At 51.5% G+C, this 19,934-nt stretch overlaps 1 protein-coding gene across 1 annotated transcript in view; it reads left to right on the forward strand.

Annotated features, from left to right (window-relative positions):
- KSR2 (kinase suppressor of ras 2) overlaps window positions 1-19,934 on the forward strand; it is a gene marked incomplete at its 3' end in the record, with an annotated part of 274,191 nt that overhangs the window by 146,661 nt on the left and 107,596 nt on the right. Inside the window, exon 5 of the mRNA XM_079762501.1 lies at window positions 10,699-10,883. Within this exon, the coding sequence (XP_079618627.1) occupies window positions 10,699-10,883 (185 nt within the window). The remainder of the gene's footprint in view (window positions 1-10,698; window positions 10,884-19,934) is intronic.

A 19,934-nucleotide genomic window follows, 5' to 3' on the forward strand; every position in this document is an offset into this window, starting at 1 on the left:
TGATTCTTTTGAAAGTCCCCTTTGCTGCCTTGCCCCCCACCATGTCAGGCTCCCCCTGAAGCCCTGTCCCTATTTTAGAGCGAAAGTTTGTAGATTTTCCTCTGAATCAGAATGTTTGCCTATGGTTGGAAAACACCATGTGGCATTTATAGATGCAGTTTCCTTGGAGATGGGAGCCTCTGCCCGCAGATCTGGGCACCCACAGGACCACGGACCAGCTTTTGTGCCTGGTGGGGGCTGAGAAACCTATCTCGATGCTGAGCAGAAGCCATCAGCCCTGTTTCTCTGTTTTCTAAACCAGCAAAGTGCCCCAGAGTGGGACCCTTTTGATGTGAGAATGAGAACTGATTTTTTTAAGAAATGTTTTTATTGATTTTTTGAGAGCAAGGAAGTGAGAGGGATAGAGAGATAGAAACATCGATCAGCTGCCTCCTGCACGACCCCTGTTGGGGATCAAGCCCACAACCTGGGCATGTGCGTTGACTGGGAATCAAACCAATGACCAGCTAGGCAGGTTTTTTAAAAAAATTTTGCTTTATTTTTATTTTATTTTTTTATTGTTTAAAGTATTACATATGTCTCCTTTTTCCCTGATTGACCCCCCCTCCCTCTGCCACTCCCACTCCCCAGGGAAAGCCCCCACCGCCCCAGTGTCTGTGTCGGTTGGTCATGCTAATATGCATGCATACAAGTCCTTTGGTTGATCTCTAACCCTCCCTGCCCTGCCATTTGTCTCTGGATCTATTTTTGTTTATGTTGATCATTATATCCCACATATGAGTGAGATCATGTGATATTTATCTTTCTCCGACTGGCTTATTTCAGGTTTTTTTTAAGTTGTTTTTTTTTAAGATCAGTCAGTTTCATTAACCTGCATGCTGGCAACAATTAGTTCAAATCACTTAAAGGAGTAACAGCCACATTCCCCTTCAAGGGCTTAGGATAGCAGTTGAATTGTTAGTTTTCCAGGTGAATAGAGAGAGGCTGGGTTTTATTCATTCTTTCAACAACTGTTTCTTGAGCTTCTACTGTGTGCCAGGGTGTGTCCTGGACATCAGGGGTATAGTAGTTACCAAAACTGCCCTGACCTTACATCCAGGAGCTGATATTTTATTTTTCAATTACTGTTGACATTCAGTATTATTTTGTACTAGTTTTGGGCACACCGCATAGCAGTTAGACAATCATACACTTTACACAGTGGCCCCCTGATGTTTCAGGCACTCACCTGACACCGTACATAGCTATCACATGCGCTTGACTGTATTCCCTGTGCTGTACCTTACGTCCCTGGGACTGTTTTGTAATTACTAGCCTGTACTTCTCAATCCCTTACCTCCTCCCCTCTGGCAGCCATCAGTCCAATTGGAATTGATATTTAGACTAATGGTCAGAAAATCATGGCCCATAGGCCAAAGTTAGCCCACTGCCTATTTTTAAAAATAAAGTTTTATTGATATATAGCCTCCTTTTCTTTCTTCCTGCCCTCCTTGCTTTTGCCTTCCTTAAAAACTAGACACCCGATGCACGAAGATTCGTGCAGAATGGGCCTTCCTTACACTGGCTGCTGGCATAGCCTTTGCTCTGTCCCGGAGCTGCCTTTCTGCCTTCCCACGCTGCCCAGAGTCCCGGAGTGGCTGGGGCAGTGTGAAACGCCTGCGTCATCACCATGGTGATGACACAAGCATCCCGCCTCCCCGCCACTGGGCGCCTGTGTATGCAAATTAACCCACCATCTTTGTTGGGTCAATTTGCATACTCCCGATTGGCTGGTGGGTGTCGTGAAGGTAAGGTCAATTTGCATCTTTCTATTTTATTAGTGTAGATTACACGTGCATTGCAGACATGGTAGGCATTGTCACTGCAAAAGATTCATACACGTAGTCAAATTTGGAGGTTCCCCCAACCCCCTTACTTCTACTGTCTTTCTCAGTGGAAACCTTTCCAATTCTTTTTCTGTGACCTTAAATATATCACAGGAATATGTAGTAAATATATTCAAACGTGTAGGTGTGTTTATACATAATTACATTCTTATGTTTATATTTATGTTTATGTTTATATAGATTAAATCACACTAAATGTGTTGATTGGCAGTGAGTTTTCTTCCCATATCAGCAAAAGCTGAAAGCAGGTTGAAGGCCTTGGCTGGAAAAAGCAACAACACAGATTTCAGGCAACAGTTCTTCACACTCACATGGAAATAAGAGATCCAGACTTTCTTCCCAGAGTCACCGTCAGACAGTCATGAGTGACTTAGTGGAAACGCCGTGCTGCGGGGGCGACACCAGCTGAAGTTTTACTGTGCCCTCTGCTCAGCAAGTGCTGATGCATTTGCCCCCACAGAAGCCAGGGTGCATGGAAGGTCTGGAGGGGTGATCCCATTGTCTAAACAAGAGGACTCAAGGCCGGCAGAGCCTGACCTGCCCACGGTCACGCCGTAGGTCTGCAGGAAGGGGAGAGACATCACTGTGAGGACGGAGGAGCTTCTAGGGTGAGATTTCACAAGTAAGGACACTAAGAGCAGCTGAGGATTGGTGGCTGGCGGGCGCCCAGCCGGCCCCGGGAACTTAAGTCTGAGTTCTTCCCAAGCCCTCCACAGTGGGTAGATGCTCTTGTCTGTCTCTGAGGCTGTGATGGATGCATTTCAGTGTGTTTCTCATAGAATTGCTAGATTCAAATATTGCCTCTTTAGGCATGTCCGTAAGGAATCACTCTCAATTCATTTTTCCTAGCATAAAGCAGCTCTGGTGAAATATTCAATAGTGGCAAAATCTCACAGTTTGCCTAAAAAAATATTTCCGGCTGCCCTGCAGAGGGAAAGCCCTTTGCCGGCTCCCACCTAAGCAGACAACTGCCAATCCTGCATTCGCTTAGGATGCTTACCCTGAACGCATTCATATGGAGACCTCAGGTGATGGGAATCCACGTGGGAGGATGCTTCCTTGCTGAAGGGGGCCAAGCAGCAGAGCCAGGTCCTAGGGAGGCTGCAGTATATTTTAACTCTAAGAGCATTGGGGTCAGACAGCCAAGTTCAAATCCTCACTCTGCCCCTTATACGTTCTGAGGTCCTAGTAAGTCACTGGAGGTGACAAACCCCATCTTAAAGAACAGAATGAGCCCTGGCCAGTTTGGCTCAGTGGATAGAGTGTAGGCCTGTGGACTGAAGGTTTTATTCCAGTCAAGGGCATGTATCTCGGTTGCAGGCTCAATCCCTGGCCCTGGTGAGGGCACATGGGGAGGCAACCTATTGGGTATGTCTCTCATATCGATGTTTCTCTCTCTCTCTGTTTCTCCCCCTCCCTTCCACTTTCTCTAAAAATAATGGAAACATATCCTCAGTTGAGGATTAACAACAACAAAGAACAGAATGAGTTAATGCCTGTAGAATGCTTAGCACAAGGCCAGGCACATAGTGAGGACTCAATGAATGGCAGCTGTCATAATTAGAACCAAGATACATGGGGCAGAAAGGGACAGAGACCACCCAGCAAATCCCTGCACTTGACCGGAGGAAAAACCAGCCTCATAGCCCAAGGTGACTTGCTAAGAAATGACAGAGCCTCCTGCTGCCCCACCGGGTGATCTTACCAACTCAACGCATGGCTGCCCTCGGTCACCTTGCGTGTCCTGGGCTGAGAGTAATGATGCTGTCCAGTTTCCCCTTCTTGGCCCTCCCCCTCTCTTCTTTAGGGTTCCTGATTTAGGGGATGTTTGAGAGTCAAATGGTTCCCTGCTCAGGGGGAGGCCAGAGAAGGGTTCCCAGAGAAGGGTGAAGAAGCCAGCACAGGCCAGCACTTTGGGGTCTGACCATGTCCCACTGGCCCCATGGAGACAGTGAGAGCAGATCTCTGAACCAGTATTTCTTGGAAATTGGTTTTTTCTTTGGGCAAGGGGATGGGGAAGGAAACCTAAAAGAAAACATCCAGCCACATGCCCGTGGAATCTCTGCCCCAAATCAGTCATCCTTTTTAATAATGAGGGCTGTCATGAGCCTTGGTTTAGTCGGAAATGATGGCCTGTGTAAATATTTGGTCTGTAACTGATTTATGGGTCGGGGAACAAAAAAATAAGATTAGTCGCTAATCACAGGGAGGCAGGAAAATCAGCGGGCCTGGACGCCAGTACAGAGCAGGCCTGGGAGGCAGAGCCCAGGCTGTCTGGGTGAGCTCAGAGGGGTGGGGAAGGCTGGGCCAGCCAACCGTGGTGTTTGCCTGGAGAGGGGGCCGTGGATTCTGGATTATTCCATGGGGCAGAGGCAGCATTGTCCATGTCCAGGTCAAGAACTGGCCAAGACCAGCCTTCTGGCCAGATGCCCAGGCTGTGAGTGAAAGATTGGTTCTCCCCAGCTAATCCTGAAACTGATGGCCTAGACAGCTCTGGGTCTGTGCAAGCACGGCTGTAAAATGGGCATATGTGATGAGCTCCTACAGTGGGATTAATAGAACGATTAAGAATAGGCTCAGTGGTTGAACCAGTCAGGACACATGCTCGGTTGCAGGCTCATTCCTCAATAGGGCCATGCAGGAGGCAGCCGATCAATGATTCTCATCATTGATGTTTCTTTCTATCTCTCCCTCTCTCCTCCTCTCCCTTCCTCTCTGAAATCAATCCTATCTAATAAAGAGGGAATATGCTAATTGACCCTCATGCCATTGCAAAGATGGCAGCACCCACAGCCAATAAGGAGGGAATATGCTAATTGACTGCCCCGCCCACAAAGATGGTGGCACCCACAGCCAATAAGAAGGGAATATGCTAATTGACTGTCACACCCTCAAAGATGGTGGCGCCCACAGCCAATAAGGAGGGAATATGCTAATTGACTGCCACGCCCTCAAATATGGCAGCGCCCACAGCCATAAGATGACGGCGCTCAGCCCCTCAGCCCCCCAGGGCTGGCCCGAGGCACAGGCAAGCCTCAGATGTCGGCTACCCAGCCAGCCACCCAGGGCAGCCCGAGGCTCAGGTAACCAGGGCCGGCCGAGGCTTGCGCTGCCAGCAGTGGCAGCAGCAGAGGTGTGATGGGGCGTCGCCTTCCCCTGATCGCCGGGTTGCCTCTCGCCCCTGAGGGCTCCCGGACTGTGAGAGGGGCAGGCTGGGCTGAGGCCCCCCTCCTCCAGTGCATGAATTTTCATTCACCGGGCCTCTAGTTATATATATATATATACACACACACACATACACATACATACTAGAGGCCTCCTCCTCCAGTGCATGAATTTTCATGCACCGGGCCTCTAGTTATATATAGTTATATATATAACTGGGCCTCTAATTATATATAGTTATATATATAACTAGAGACCCGGTGCATGAAAATTCATGCACTGGAGCGGTGGCGGGGGGGGGGGGTCCCTCAGCCTGGCCTGCCCCCTCTCACAGTCCGGGAGCCCTCAGGGACGAGAGGCAACCCGGCGATCAGGGGAAGGCGACGCCCCATCACACCTCTGCTGCTGCCACTGCTGGCAGCGCAAGCCTCGGCCGGCCCTGGTTACCTGAGCCTCAGGCGGCCCTGGGCGGCTGGCTGGGTAGCCAACATCTGAGGTTTGCCTGCACCTCAGGCGTTGGCTGGGCAGTTGCCACCCGAGACTTGCCTGTGCCTCGGGCTGGCCCTGGGCGGCTGAGGGGACTGGGAGACTCCGGAGGCAGGCACGCGGAGTGGCTGGGCCTGCCTGGGGACGGGCCTGGCCTTGCCACATGCCTGATGCCCCAGCAGGGCTGAGGGGACTGGGCACTGCCATCTTGTGGCTGTGGGCACCGCCATCTTTGAGGGCAGGGCAGTCAATTAGCATATTCCCTCCTTATTGGCTGTGGGCGCCACCATCTTTGCAACAGTGTGAGGGTCAATTAGCATATTCCCTCTTTATTAGATAGGATGTCAGTGAAATCTGTGACCACACTCCAAGCCTTTATGGAGTTGTGATCTGGGTATATTAACTGTTGAAAGCCCCAGCCACCTTAATTATGAAATGGAGGTCATAATTGTTCCTCTCCCAAATGAGATAGCATGTCCCGAGCACAGCACCTGACTCCTGCCCATTCAGCCTGCCAGATCTCATTGCTGACGTCAGCAGTCCTGAGTGCTGGAATCACCCCCCAGGTGGGCTAGTGCCGGCCCTTACCCTCCCTGCAGGTTCATTACCACCCTTCTCCCTCCCCGGCACTCTGTGCACCAAACACTTCCTGTTAGAAATGAATAGTCAGGGTGGGGGGCCAGCCTGGCCTGTTGATAGCATCCAGGCAAAGTGGATCCACTGGAGGGCCGCCCCTCCAGCTCACTTCCACCAGGAGCCCCCAGCTTTTATGGGATGGTGCATTGGAAGCACGAGGACGTTCTTGAATTCATTTAGTTAAGGGAGCTTCACTACGGATATGCCAGGGTCTGTGCTGGGCCCTGGGGAGCCACAAAAATCAAGTCACACATGATCCCTGCCCTCCTGCACTTCTAGACAGGTGGTCAAGGCCCACGGTCATCACATAATCAGAAAAACATGTGTGTCCTTCAAAAGTGTGGCCAGAACTTGAAGAACCATAGAGGTGCTATGACAAGACCCAACCAACCCCAAGAGGGTGGGGTCAGGATGTGGAAAAAGATCCCAGGTGGCAGGGGTGGCCGCTCTTGGGGTGAATTAGGCTTTGGGAAGCAGGATTTGGGGGTTACTTTGGGTGATTTGTTCCACGGTCAGACCAAGTCAGAGAAGAGAAGGGTCTGGGTCCAGTTTGGTGGAAGGGTAGCTCGGGGACAGGGCATTCTGGTGGGACCTATACCGGGAATTGAACCATGAATTTACGTAACATTTTTCAATCACCATCTCTTCCTACTCCTTTCTTCTTTCTCACCTCCTCCTTTCAGTTTCTCTTCTCCTTGTCCTTCATTCTCTTCCTCTTTTTCTTCTTCTTAGTGTATTTTACATAAAGCTGTATGCCAGGAAATAATTTGGTATGGTATGAAAGCTTGTTTTTCAAATTTTAACTATTAAAATACAAAAATATCATTCATGCGTCATCTAAAAGCATGGCTTGCTCCTTCACACCTGGGGAAAGACAGCTCACGCCTCAGGCTCCCGCTTCTGCATTTTGAAGGAGTCCTTGTGCTCCTTGCTCACCAGAGCCCTGGTCTATTAATGCCACGTTGGGGTGTGCTCAAGCCAGAAGTGAGGGTGGCCACCTGCGGCCAAGGAGCAGAGTGGCCTCTCACGAAATATCCTCCCAGTGTTAGACTTAGCAGGCCCTTGGTTTTTCTTTCTTTAATTATATTTTTTTTATTGATCTCAGAAAGGGAGAGGGAGAGATAGACACATCGATGATGAGAGAGAATCATTGATTGGCTGCCTCCTGTACTCCCCCCACTGGGGATTGAGCCCACAACCCAGGCATGTGTCCTGACCGAGAATCAAACCAGGACCTCCTGGTTCATAGGTCAATGCTCAGCCACTGAGCCACACCAGCTGGGCAGGCCCCTGTTTTTTCAAGCCTCCCCCTTGTCTGGAATCTGAGCACCTGAATTCAGGGTCCGTAGGTACCCCTGCCCCTCCCTTCTCACCCAAGAACTGGTGCTATTCTTTGGTTTTGAAGAGGGCCTCTCCTGGAGGCCTCCTAGTAGGTCATCAGACCAGGCCAACTGCAAAGGACTTAAAGGGCCAGATAGAGAGGTTGGACAGCTCACTGAGCCACTGGAAGACCAGCGGGCATTTGTTCCCGTTTTGGGAAATGGTTGTGTCCCCATACACGGATTAGCGCGTAGTGCTGCACAGGGTGGTGTGGGAGAAGGTGAGCTCACGCCTGTCCTCCCACCATGCCTGCAAGGACCTTGCCTGTTCCCAGCCCTGTCATTTCCTCCCAACTGGCCGGGCCAGACACTCCAGACACTGCTAACGAGATGCTGAGGGATTTGGCCGGGTTATGGCTCTTGAGTTCAAGAGGACACAACCCCACACTCAAGGAAGCTGAGGGTGAAGAGGCCATGTGAGCTGGTGGCTCTGCTTAACCCAAAGCCCAACAGACTCTTGGAGCAGGAAATGGGGCAGCGACGAAACACCAGATGGGGAGGTCCCTTGGTGTTCTTTGTGGTGAGGGCGCTGAGAGGCAGCTGGCTAATGTGTGCTGAGCTAGAGCCTTCTGTGTGCAGCGCCAGCTAGAGACCTAGGCAGGGGGTGGCCAGGGGCTAGAAAAGAAAAATAAGCTGTGTCTGTCCTCAGGGATCCTATGCTTCCTTCCTGCCTTCCTCCCATCCTCTCCGTCCTTTATTCATTTACTCTTTCCATTTTCATCCTTCCTTCCATGTTCTCTTTCTCCCTCCCTCCCTTCTCCCATCCCTCCCCCCTTCCTCCCATCCATCCTTCCATCTATCCACCCATCCATTCTTACCTCCATCCATCCTTCTATTCATCCATCTACCCATCCACCCACCCATCCATCTATTTATTCATCTTTTTAATCCATCCATCTGTCCAACTATCATTTGTTTATATACAACCCTTCTCTGCCCCATCTGTTTAAGGCAATTCGACTCTCATTAAGCTACTGTTAAACTTGTGCTGGATTAGACTTGGTTCTCCTTGTACAACAAGCATGTCAGACGTGTGGCCCTCAGGCCACATGCTGCATTTATTTGGCCCATGTTAGCCTTTGAGTTTGACATGATTGTTGTACAAGGAACTGGCCTCGTCACTTGGTGGCCCTCAAGGTTCCCGCCTGTGGTTTGGGGATGACAACAGTATCTCTGGCTAAAGGGTTTGACTGCACCCTTTTCATTTGCCAGGGGGAGTGAGTTGAGAGTTGGTGGATGTTTCAGGTGAAAAACATAGTCTGGCTTCAATGTCTGGCTTCTTTGAGGTTCTACCCATGCTACACAGACACCGAATTTAACCTGGTCATAGTGACGTTAACAACGGGTGACCTGAACCCTCGTTCTGTGGTGGGCCCTGTGCCAGGCGCACGATCGCGTAGAATTGTCATGACATCCTCCGTAGGTAGGCGCTGTTATTTTTCTCACTGTCCAGTTGAGGAAACTGAGGCACAGAGGTGAGAGCACTCTTCTGAGGTCACGGTCAGGACCCAAGCCCTGGTCTCCCTGACCCCAGGGCCTGAGAGTTTCACTCTTAAATGACACTGCTCTTTGGATCTGCACGACTGGACACTCGTGTGGAATGAATGCCACCCCTTCCCTGCTTCCTTCTCTTCTCCGCCACGGGCAGGGAGAGCCACCAGCAGGTGCTGCTGCAGCGGGAGGCACGTCCTGGGCCTGGCCTCAGGCCCTGGGAAGATGACACGCAGGGCTGACCACAGGCCCTGTGAGGGGGCGACTCTGTGGGCACCCCTGAGCTCCTTACAGCAGAGGAGCAGCAGGCCGCCGGGCAGGGCTGCTCACATGGGAGCCCTCCAGTCTTACACGAACACACCTTCCTGGGCGCTCCATCCAGAACTTGGAAATTTGCAAGGAGGGTTCACTTTGGCCACAAGAGGGCACCCAACTCCGGGCCAGACCTGAATGGGGTGCTGTGGAGAGGGGGAGAAGAGCAGTGAGGTTGGCTTTGGATGCCATTTTAAACCAAACGCTCATAAACTGATCACCTAAGCTCTTTGTAAGTGGGGACGTTTCCAAACCAGCTGGGGAGGTTCATTCTATTCAGCGGTGCCAAGCAAGGATCTGAGAGATCCAACAACGAAAACCACAGGTTCCTGCCCTCACGGAGCCCGCAGTCGAGTGTGGAAGACAGTATTAGAGTGCAATGTGGTAAGTGCCAGAGTCTTCATCCAGATCAGTCACTGAATAAGCATTCAGTGAGCACCTACTGTGTGCAGGCTTTGTGCTATCCTTGCCAAGGACAGAGAAATGAACAATACAGAATCATTGCCCTCAAAGACCCACAGTCCACTTGGATGATAAAAACTGAAAGAACCAATTTGGAAAATAGGAAAGTACAGCCACAGAAATATATACAGAGGAGGATTGAGGAGGAACAGCCAACCCAAGCGAGGGCTTCTTAGAGGAGGACACTCAGCCCTGCTGGGGCATTGGGGTGTCGGAAGGCTTCCTGGAGGGGAGGACCCCAGAGACAAGTCATAAAGGACCAGTGGGCATAGGGACCACATCTTCTTCATCCATGTACACAGGGGAATGCTACTCAGCCATAAGAAAGGATGAAATAGTGCCATTTGCACCACATGCGTGGACCTTGAGAGCATTATGCTAAGTGAAATAAGTCAGAAAAAGCTAAGAACCATATGATTTTACTCATATGTGGGATATAAAACCAAATCTTAAGAACACAAACAGCAGTGTGGTGGTAGCCAGAGGGAAGGGGGTGGGGGGAGAAGGGGATCCTAATATAAGGTGACAGGAGAAGATTTGACGTTGGGTGGTGGGTACACGGTGCAACATACAGATCTTATAACATAGAAACCCACACATGAAACCTGTATATCCATGTTGACCAATGTCACCCCAATCAATTTAATAAATAAAAATAAAATAAAAAAGATGGGGATTAACCAGGCAAAGAAAGGGATGGTACTCCTGCCATTGGGGACAGCATAAGCAAAGGGTTGGAGGTGAGAAACGGGGGTGGGGATGACCACAGGGCCCGGTTAGGAAGGGAGTGGGTATTGGCCGCCCTGCTAAGGAGATTGGCGCTCCCTGCTCTCATTTTGGGTGTGTACGCATACACTTCCCTCTCTCTGTCTCCCTTCCAGAGCCAAGAAGAAAAGCAAGCCCTTGAACCTCAAGATCCACAGCAGCGTGGGCAGCTGTGAGAACATCCCCGCTCAGCAGCGCTCCCCGCTCCTGTGCGAGCGCTCCCTCCGCTCCTTCTTCGTGGGACAAGGGCCCTTCCTGCCCTCCACCCCTCCGGTCCACACCGAGGCCAACTTCTCCTCAAGTAAGTCACTGCACAGGGCTGTGCTCTGCCAGGTGCGCTCGCTCCGTGTTCCTTTTCTGTGGTGAAAATGCTCTTGAAATGTTCGCCGAATACGCCTCATCTGCGTCTGCCTGCCACCTCCCACCTGCGCCACCCACGCCTCTTTGAATGGATTCAAGGGAAGGGGTGTCATCGGCGCTCCAGGTCGACTGGCTGCTGCCATTGGCCCTGCAGGTGTGTAGGGATAACAGAGGGTATTCAAGGATGGAAATGTTAGCTTTTCCTCTCTCCTGTTTCTCAGCTGCCAGTCCCAGCCTTTTTCTCTTTCTGTTGTGGATAAGGCTGCTGTGATTATATTTTGTTATTTCACCCCTCCCACACACAGGTCAGCACAGTATAATCTTTACATCTCCAAGATGTATTTGGGTTCACACTGGGCTGAGCATGGCCCAAGGTGGTTTACATTCTGCTCCTGTGGATTCTGCTGCAGATAAAGTTGTTATTACTCAGAGCGGAAATGGAACTTTCTGGCGATCAAGGGCTGAGGTCTTAGAAGGCACTTAACCTTCTCCTCACAGAGGCCCGTTTTGCAGAACAGGCACAGCTGTTTTCAGAGGGGAGCCCCTGAGTAAAGCCCAACTAGTCTTCTGGCCAAGACAAGATCTTTCTGTTGTTGTTGCTAACCCTCACCTGAGGATATTTTCCCCATGCTTTTCAGAGAGAGTGTAAGGGAGGGAGGGAGGTGGTGGAGAGAACCAAGAAGAGAGAGAGAGAGAGAAATATTGATGTGGGAGAGAGACATTGACTGGTTGCCTCCCACATGTGCCCCACCGGTGGCCGGGGAGCGAACCTGCAACTCAGGTACATGTCCTTGACTGGAATTGAACAGGCGACCCTTTGGTGTGCAGGCCGGAAATCTAACCACTGAGCGAGCACACCATCCAGGGCCAAGACCAGTTCTTTTATTTCCTGGGAACTCAGGAGGAGTGAGGCCGAACTCAGTTGCAGTCTACTGATGTGGAGCCTGCATCCACTCAGGAGCAGGAGGCCCAAGTGGACGTCGTTAGGGGAAGTTCCAGAGCCTGGCTTGTTTAGGCCCAGGGGGTGCAGGCCCTGAACAAAGCAAACCAAAATGGCACTCGCGGCCCACATCAGCGCCAGAAAGCCAATGACCAATTCGTCAGCAGGGATCACTGTCAGAGACCAGACCTGCTCCGTGACAATGGGCTGCGTGGCCGGCATGTGGCCGTCGGAGGGTGGCTCAGTGAGCCCGGAAGAGGAAAAGATGTGATGACAGCAGATGAGTGACGACAGTGGGGGGAGGCAGGACGTCCTAGCCCTGGGGGGAAGTGCCTGGGTTCCAGTCCCACCTTGGTTACTTTTGAGCCCTCTGCCTGACCTTGAGCAAGTTGAAGAGCCTCATTGAGATTCAGTCTCCTCATCTGTAAAATGGGGATCACAATAGAGTCATCTCATAGATGTGTGTGGGATTAGATAAGCTCGTGTATGTCGAGCTGTCTGCACAGTAAGTGCTTCAAAGTTGGCAGCTGTTAGGATATGTATTAGCCTCTTCTCTAGCCCCACCTCGGAGGGCGTGGCCACAGCTCTGTTCTTTAGTTCTGTCCAGAGCAGAAACACGTATAGCTTGTTTAAAACAAAACAAAACCATGGACTTGCACATTTAGATCCCTCCTCCTGCCAAAGAGAGTATTATAGACGAGGAAACCGGGGCTGAGTTCACCATGGCTCCCAACATTCGCACCTGCCCTGGTCTCCGTCCGAGAGGAGCGGAGCGGCTTCTCCCTGTGCCGCGGGCGGAGCAGCTCCTGGCGCTAAGAGGCCGTGGAAGCACAGGTGCCTCTTTGGACAGTGTCCCTGGTGTACAGGGAGGACCCTGGATCTCTTTGAAAGGAGGACGAGAGCATCGGAGCCTCCCTGGGAGAATGAGTGTGTAACCAAATAGTAGCTGGACCCTGTGGACCAGCCCCGTTTGCGTCGACCCTAACAAATAACAGAACGAGGCAGCCTGGTGGCACAGGCTCCACATCGGGACGTGGGACGCTCTCTCTCGGAGTCTCTGTGCTGCCACCAAATGCCTGTGTGGCGTTGTCCCTGCCTTGCCACCGTTAAGGCTGACCACACTCTGAGGCAGGCATTGTTATTCCCGTTTTACAGATAAGGAAACTGAGGCTCAGAAGGTGAATGGTGTTGCCTGTGTGGTAGGTTTTGAACCCAGGCCCAATTCTAGCCTGCTCAGATTCCGTCTCTTTCCTGCAGTGAGTTCCTGTCTCTATCTCCCCGGGTCTCAGTTTCCCCAACTGGACGATAAAAGACTCCATGAGGGTCTATTTCAGAGCTTCTCCTGGGCACCTCCTAACTCACTTAGAAAGCTGGTGTGGAGACTCTGGGCTGGGATGTTGGGAGAACACAGCTGCCGGGCGCTGGTTCCCCTGCTTGTAATCGTCCCATTCTCCCACCACTCTGAGTTTCAGAAGAGAACTTCCTGCCTCTAGTGCCCTCCCCATCCACCACCCCGCACACACCGTGCCAGGCAATAGAGCCCCTGGGGCGGTGTCCCTGCCAGGCCGAGTCTGCCTACCTGTTTGTCATTGTCAGCTCTGGCTGTGGCCTCAGTGTGAGGGGAAGTGACATGCCATCTTATTACCCCTGGCCCTAATGCTAGGAGACAGCGTTAGGCCGAAGAGTGGCCGAGCCTCGGGCCCTCAGGGTGCTGAGCCACCTCGGATGGGCTGTGAGGACTTCACCTCCTCGGGGCTTGTCCTACTTCCCTGGTCTGGGATGACCAGCTGGGGAGGGAGGGAGTGGCAGGAGCCCCCGAGTATGGAGGGATCTGTCTCCAAGGCTAGCCATGCACAAAACACGAGAGATGGGCTTCCACTGTGCTCCGTGGAAGGTGCTGACTCAGGAGGGAATGGCTCCCCAGAGAAGCTGAGGGCAGTGGACGTGGCTCCCTGTCCTCACTGCATTTCCTCGGCATTGCCTTCTCGCCCGCCACGCTGCCCTAGGACCATCTAATCAGATGCCCTCCACGTTTTTGGTCCAGTAAGCTGTTTGCCAGTGACTCCTTGACGGGTCTCTCTGATGCCACCTGCCTTGTCAGGCAGACTCTGTGACCCCTGTGAAGAGGCTTCTTCAGAATGAAAAAAATGCCTCCTGGATGGAAGGCATCATTTCACTCATTGCCAGCTGCTGGAAGTGATTTCGGCTTGACAGCAACTCAGTGGTTGCTGAGGTGTCACTGGGCAAGTCATGGAGCCCCTGAGCCCGTCTCTACCTGCAGGGACGCATAGTGAGGACAGAATGAGGAATGCATGTAAGTTTCCTAGCACAGGGCTGGGGCTTCGAACACCAAGTTTCAATAAAGGGTGGCGTTGGGAGCGATTGCTGGATGTTGTGCACTGGAATAGTGTGTGACAGTGATGACAATGGTGATAGTAATAGCCACTGGCATTTATTGTGTGTTGACAAGGTTCCAGGCACCACCAAGTTGGTTAAAGTAATTTACACCTGTTATTTCACTTAAGCTTCCCACTCCTCCATAAGGTAGGTGCTCTTAGTACCCCCATTTTATAGACAAGGAAATGGGCTGAGTTTACGGAACTGACCCAAGGTCACCAAGTCGGGAAGGAGGTGGAGTTTGCACTCATTCCGAACCCGCCACCCTGCCATCCCCTGAGGAATGAGATCGCAAAGCCGCCCTCACAGAAGCCTGCTTGCTCTTCAAGAGGGGCCTTGTTCAGGTTGTCTGACTTGCCCAGCTGGGAGAACAGCCTGGCCTCGAGGCTGCCTCCGAGAGAGCAGTGCCTGTACTGGCTCACCAGTCGGTACCGCCCGGGACTCGGTGTCGATGTTCAGAGCATCCATGGTCCCAGGGTGGGGGACAGGCAGCCGCAAGAATTCAGCTCCAGCTTCTGCAGCTCATCTGTCCTGGGGATGAAGAATGACAGGGTACTTTCCCCCCTGCAGTTTTCTGTGCGCTGCTTTATGAGCTGCCTGTGGGGGTCCAGCACTCAGGGCAGCAGCCACCGGAGGGAACAAGTGACTGATGGTCCCTGGACGTCCCTATCTTGGTCCTAATGACACCAGCTGGCGTTCTGTCCGAGGCCCCTGTCTCATGAAATACTGCCCTTCGGGAGGTGTCTTAGAAGGCGGCATGCCCTCCCCTCCCCCCATCTTACTCTGCCCTCTCCCCATCTCTTCTCCAAGCAGCTCCTATTCTTTGTCCTGGGGACCAGGCAACAGACAGCTGTCCTGCCGAGGGCCTGGCCTGGAGTGCCTGGGGCTGAGGCGGGTGCCTGATTTGGGGGAGGAGGCAGCAGCAGGTAGCAATAAAGACCGATGAAGCCGAACTGCCTACTCCCAAGAAACCAGCCACCGGAAGGGTTATAAAGAGACGCGGTATGGGGGTGATTATATAATGGGGTTTAATGAGCCTTGAGGCCAAGGTTCGTTACCGCTGGAAGAGGGGGAGGAGGAGCTGTCTTGACCAAAGTTTGCTGCCTGAAAACCACACTCTCACCTCAGAATCAGGAGAGAGGTTGAGAAGGTTGTGTCTGACCTGACTCAGTGGCGGCAATTCCAAGGGGAAAACATAGGAGCAACCCAGAGAACTTTTCTCCCCAAGAATGCTGCTCCCCACCTTCCCACCCCCCCACCCCCAGCAAACGCTGAAAGCATCTATGTTGCCTGTCATTGGCACTGTGTTTTGGAAACCCAGGTCCCAGCAGGTCCCTGACATGCACTGACTGTCCGCTACTTGCCAGGCAGGTGCTGATCTAGATGCTTTGTAGGCATCAATATATTTACCCAGAAGCAAACAGAATGATACAGAGCGGTTCATAATGAAAACCACGGTCCCTCGCTCCATCCCTCTCCCAGTCCTGCTTTTACAAAGCACTTTCTGTGTCCAGTTCTGTTGGTGGTCACTTCCACAGTTTAAACCGGGTTGGACCAGGGCTTCACAAAGTGTTTCCTGGACCAACAGCGACAGCATCACCTTTGAAAGCTTGCTAGAGACGCACATACCTGCCTTCTTCCATTCAGACCTACTGAATCAGAAGCTCTGGGAGGGTCCAGCGCCCGAGTTTCACCAGCCCTGCAGGGGATTCTGAGGCGAACGTTTGAGAATCACTCAATTCTATGATGATCTTTAGTTTTAGTTTTTTATTTTGCAATATTTCAAATTTACAGAAAAGTTGCAAGAAAACACAAAGGACTCCTGTACCCCCTTTACTAAGACCTGTCTGTTTTTAACATTGACATATATTTGCTTTCTCTCTCTAATCCCCCACCCCAAGTTCTCTCTTATTTTTATGAACCATTTGAGACTAGTTTGCATACTTCCTTACGTAACCACGCAGAGTTACCAGATTCAGTAAACTTGACCTTGAATCAAGACTTTAATCAGCAAGTGTTCTAATAGGGTCCTGGATAGCAAAATTTTTTTGGCATTGCAAGCCCAAGATCACATATTACATGTGGCAGTGTGCCAAGCTTGAACGGCCCCTCAGCCTGGTTGGTTGTGACGTGGACATCTTTGATGAGTAGGGACCAGCTACGTTACCGAATAGCCCTCATTTGGGTTTGTCTGATGTTTCCTCGCCGTTAGACTCAGGCTGTGCAGTGTGGGCAGGAAGCCTGCAGTGGAGCTGTGTCCTTCTCTGTGAGTGCATCCCTCCTTGGAGGGACCGGGGCTGCTAGACCTTGGAATTTTTCAGAAGAAGTTGAAGACCATGACTTTTATGAGAAACCCCTCCAAGTTATAAATGTCAGCATCTAACCACAAATCTTTTAACATTGTGTGAGGTGGTATTAATCCCAAACGTGTGTGGGTCGTATTGGGTTTGGGGGCTCCCAATTTTTAAGCTCTGTTCTAGAATCATAGAGATTAGAATAGGTAGGGGCCTCATATCATTGAGTCCAACCCCTCATTTTACAGATGGGTAAACTGAGGCCAGAGAGTGGAAGGGACTTGCTCAGAGGTACAGAGCTGGGGTTTGAAGCTGGGATTCCCAATGCCCAACTAATGGCTGGGCCCAGAATCCAGGTATTGAACAAGCTCCCATGGAATTATGACACAGAGACCAGCGTTGCGACATGGCGATGTTTTTAACCAGCTTCCCGCCAGATTAAAAAAACAAACAAACACACACAACAACAACAAGAAACACGATACTGTTTCCATGAAGTATGTTAGTGAACCTAACAACCCTTTAGTTTGCAATAACACCCTTCGAATCTTTTGGTGTTAAACGTCCTTTGTAAAGTGAAATGATGGGTGATTATAGATGACGATTGCATTTCATGTAGTGCCCTTGCTTGGAAAAAACATTGCCAACTCTAGGCAGTTCCCCTATTTAGTAAATTTTCTGGCCCATAAAATTCAAGTCAGGAACCTTTTTTCTAGTTAGGAGTTTTAAAGGTTGATCATTAATACTATTCAGTAAAAATCTCTTTCTTCGGGAAGAAACCTTATATATCCCCCCAGTATGGGTACAAGCAGGTAAAAGTGGAGCCGTGTGGGTTATGGGCAGCAGGGGCTGCATCCCATCCCTGGGGGCCTCCCCTCCTCCTGTCCTCCAACAGTGGTGGCCCTTGAGACTCTCCTTTGAAACTCAGGAAACTGCTATCCTAGAAATGTTATGAATGGGAAACCGAGCCCCTAGCAGGGAGAATATTTCCCCAAATTTCTGGTTCCTAATTGGGTTCAGTCATCCCAAGGCTGTTAAAGAGACCCCTCCCTCTCCCACCCCAGTATGGATTTAGCACCTGGGGCATGTCAGAGGGCGGGGTCTTCCTTGTAACAGCTCTGGGAGGCGGCTGGGTCTAATTTTCTCACACTGCAAAAGAGGAGAATGTAGTCCAGGGAGGAATTACCCGGCCTCTGCAGGGTCTCACTGTGGGATCAGGCTCTTCGGATTAAACCATTTTCCTAAACCTCTTCCTGACCAAGGGGCCAGGGCTTGGTTTGCCTTGGGCTCCCGAGCGCTTCTCCACTTTTCCTTCAAAGCCAGCTCTGGGGCCTGGGGGACTGTGGCTTTTCCGACAGCATAACCTTTGAGTTGATAAATGGCTCTTCAAGAGCCATTCCCTATCTGTGCATTCACCAAAAATATTTTTGAGTGCCTACTCCCTGCGTGGGTATCAGGGACACAGAGGTGAATAGACATTCAAGACCTCCATCCTCACGGAACCTCCAGGCTGCTGGGGAGACAGAACAGCCAATCATGCCAGTGATGAGAGCTGCAAAGCGGGTGTCCAGGATGCTGTGCAAACTAGAACAGGGGAGCAATGATTGTGGGGCAGGGAGCAGAGGCACCTGAGCTAGCCAGGGGATCAGGGAAGGCTTCCGTGAACTAGTGCTGTGTACGCAGACCTGATAGTGAAGTAGGGGAGTGGATGACAAGTGGGATGGACGTGCATTCAAGGCAGAAGGAGCACATGCACCTGTAGGAGCAAGGGAGAAAGATGGAGGTGAGGCTGGAGAGGTGAGCGGGAGCCAGATCCAGGGTTTAGTTTAGCACCTGGGGTTCAGGCTCACCTGTGCTGTCCACACTTCCCTTCAGTGGCAGCTTCTCTCTGATGGGTGGGTCTACTGTGGGTTGAATAGGGTTCCCCAAAAGGATATGGCGAAGTTCTAGCCCCCAGAACACGACCTTGTGTGGAAATGGGGCTGTGCATACACAAGCAGTCGAGTTAAGATGCCGTCACACTGGAGGAGGGTGGGACCTTCATCCAATATGGCTGGTGTCCTTCTAAGAAGAGGGTTTCAGACACAGAGACAAATACAACAGGAGAGTGTCATGTGACCATAGAGGCAGAGATTGAGGGGTGCAGCTGTGAGCCCAGGATCTCCAGGGATCGATGGCATCCCCAGAAGCTAGAAGGGGCCAGGACACATCCCATCAAGTCTCAGAGGGAGCCTGGCCCTGCGGATACCCTGAATTCTGGCCTCCAACTGCAAGAGAACACACTTGGGCTGTTCTAAGCCTCCCAGTTTGGGGTTAGAGTCGCCCTAGGACACTGACAAGCGTCTCTGCAGGCCCCTCTCCAGCCCTGAGGTACTTGAGGCCCTGCCGAGGAGCCAGCCTCCCGTGACTGCGTGATCAGTCTGGGAGTAAACTGGGTGCTTTTCGGGAAAATGACACGCGCTCTTCTCAGCTGTGAAATTGCTCATCCATCAGTGAGTTCGAGTGATGGCCTTGCAGATGGCCTCCCAGTGACCATAAAGAGTTAAGTGCTGCTTCCCAAAAAGGCTCCTGGCTCCCTGGACGGCTGTTTGCCAGGGAAGAGAGTCTGGCTGCAGCCCATGGGGGCTCTTGGCGGAGGAGGGGTGGGAGCCAGTGAGACACAGCTGTTGCCGCCCACCCTCTGGGGCACGGACGGGGCTATACTGCCTGCAACACTGTGGGAACAGGCTTTACATGTTCCCAGCCAAAAGAGGTTCATTGGGACCCCCTTTGCTTATTGTTGCCACCCCACTTTCTGATTTAATAGTAAACCCGGTAAGACACGTCTTCATTCCCAAAGGCCACCAGCCAGTTGCATAGGATGGAATGGGTGCTGGATGGATTTGAAACCAACATAAACTAGTGGTTTCACTGCCATGTTGGGCGGGTTAGTCAACCTCTCTGGGACTCAGTTTCTCCATCTGGAGAGTGAGGATTCTTTACTTGACCCACAGCAGTATGATAAAGATTGAATTCAAGTGTGGATGGCGAAGAGGCTTCTAAAATGCAGAGTCCTGCTCACGGGGGAGGCTGATGGAGAAGGACTCTAGGCCAGGCTGCGGGGGCTTGGGTGGAGCCCCCACCCCTGTTTGGAGTTTGCCGTCGGACGCATCCCTTGATCTACTGTGACGACCGATAAGGCTGAGCAGCATGTTCCTTCCAGCAGGGGCGTGGCTGCTGCAGTGACCTCCAGCCCAGTGTTGTGATGCGTGTTCTTCTCACTGGTTTTCCCTTTTTGTCAAATATTTTTTTAAAATAGTGTCTTTGCATATATACATATGTGTGTATGTGCCGATGTGTGTATGTGTATGATCTACATACA

This window comes from Cnephaeus nilssonii (genome assembly GCF_951640355.1).
Source record: "Cnephaeus nilssonii genome assembly, chromosome: 22".
NCBI classification, from domain to species: Eukaryota; Metazoa; Chordata; class Mammalia; order Chiroptera; family Vespertilionidae; genus Cnephaeus; species Cnephaeus nilssonii.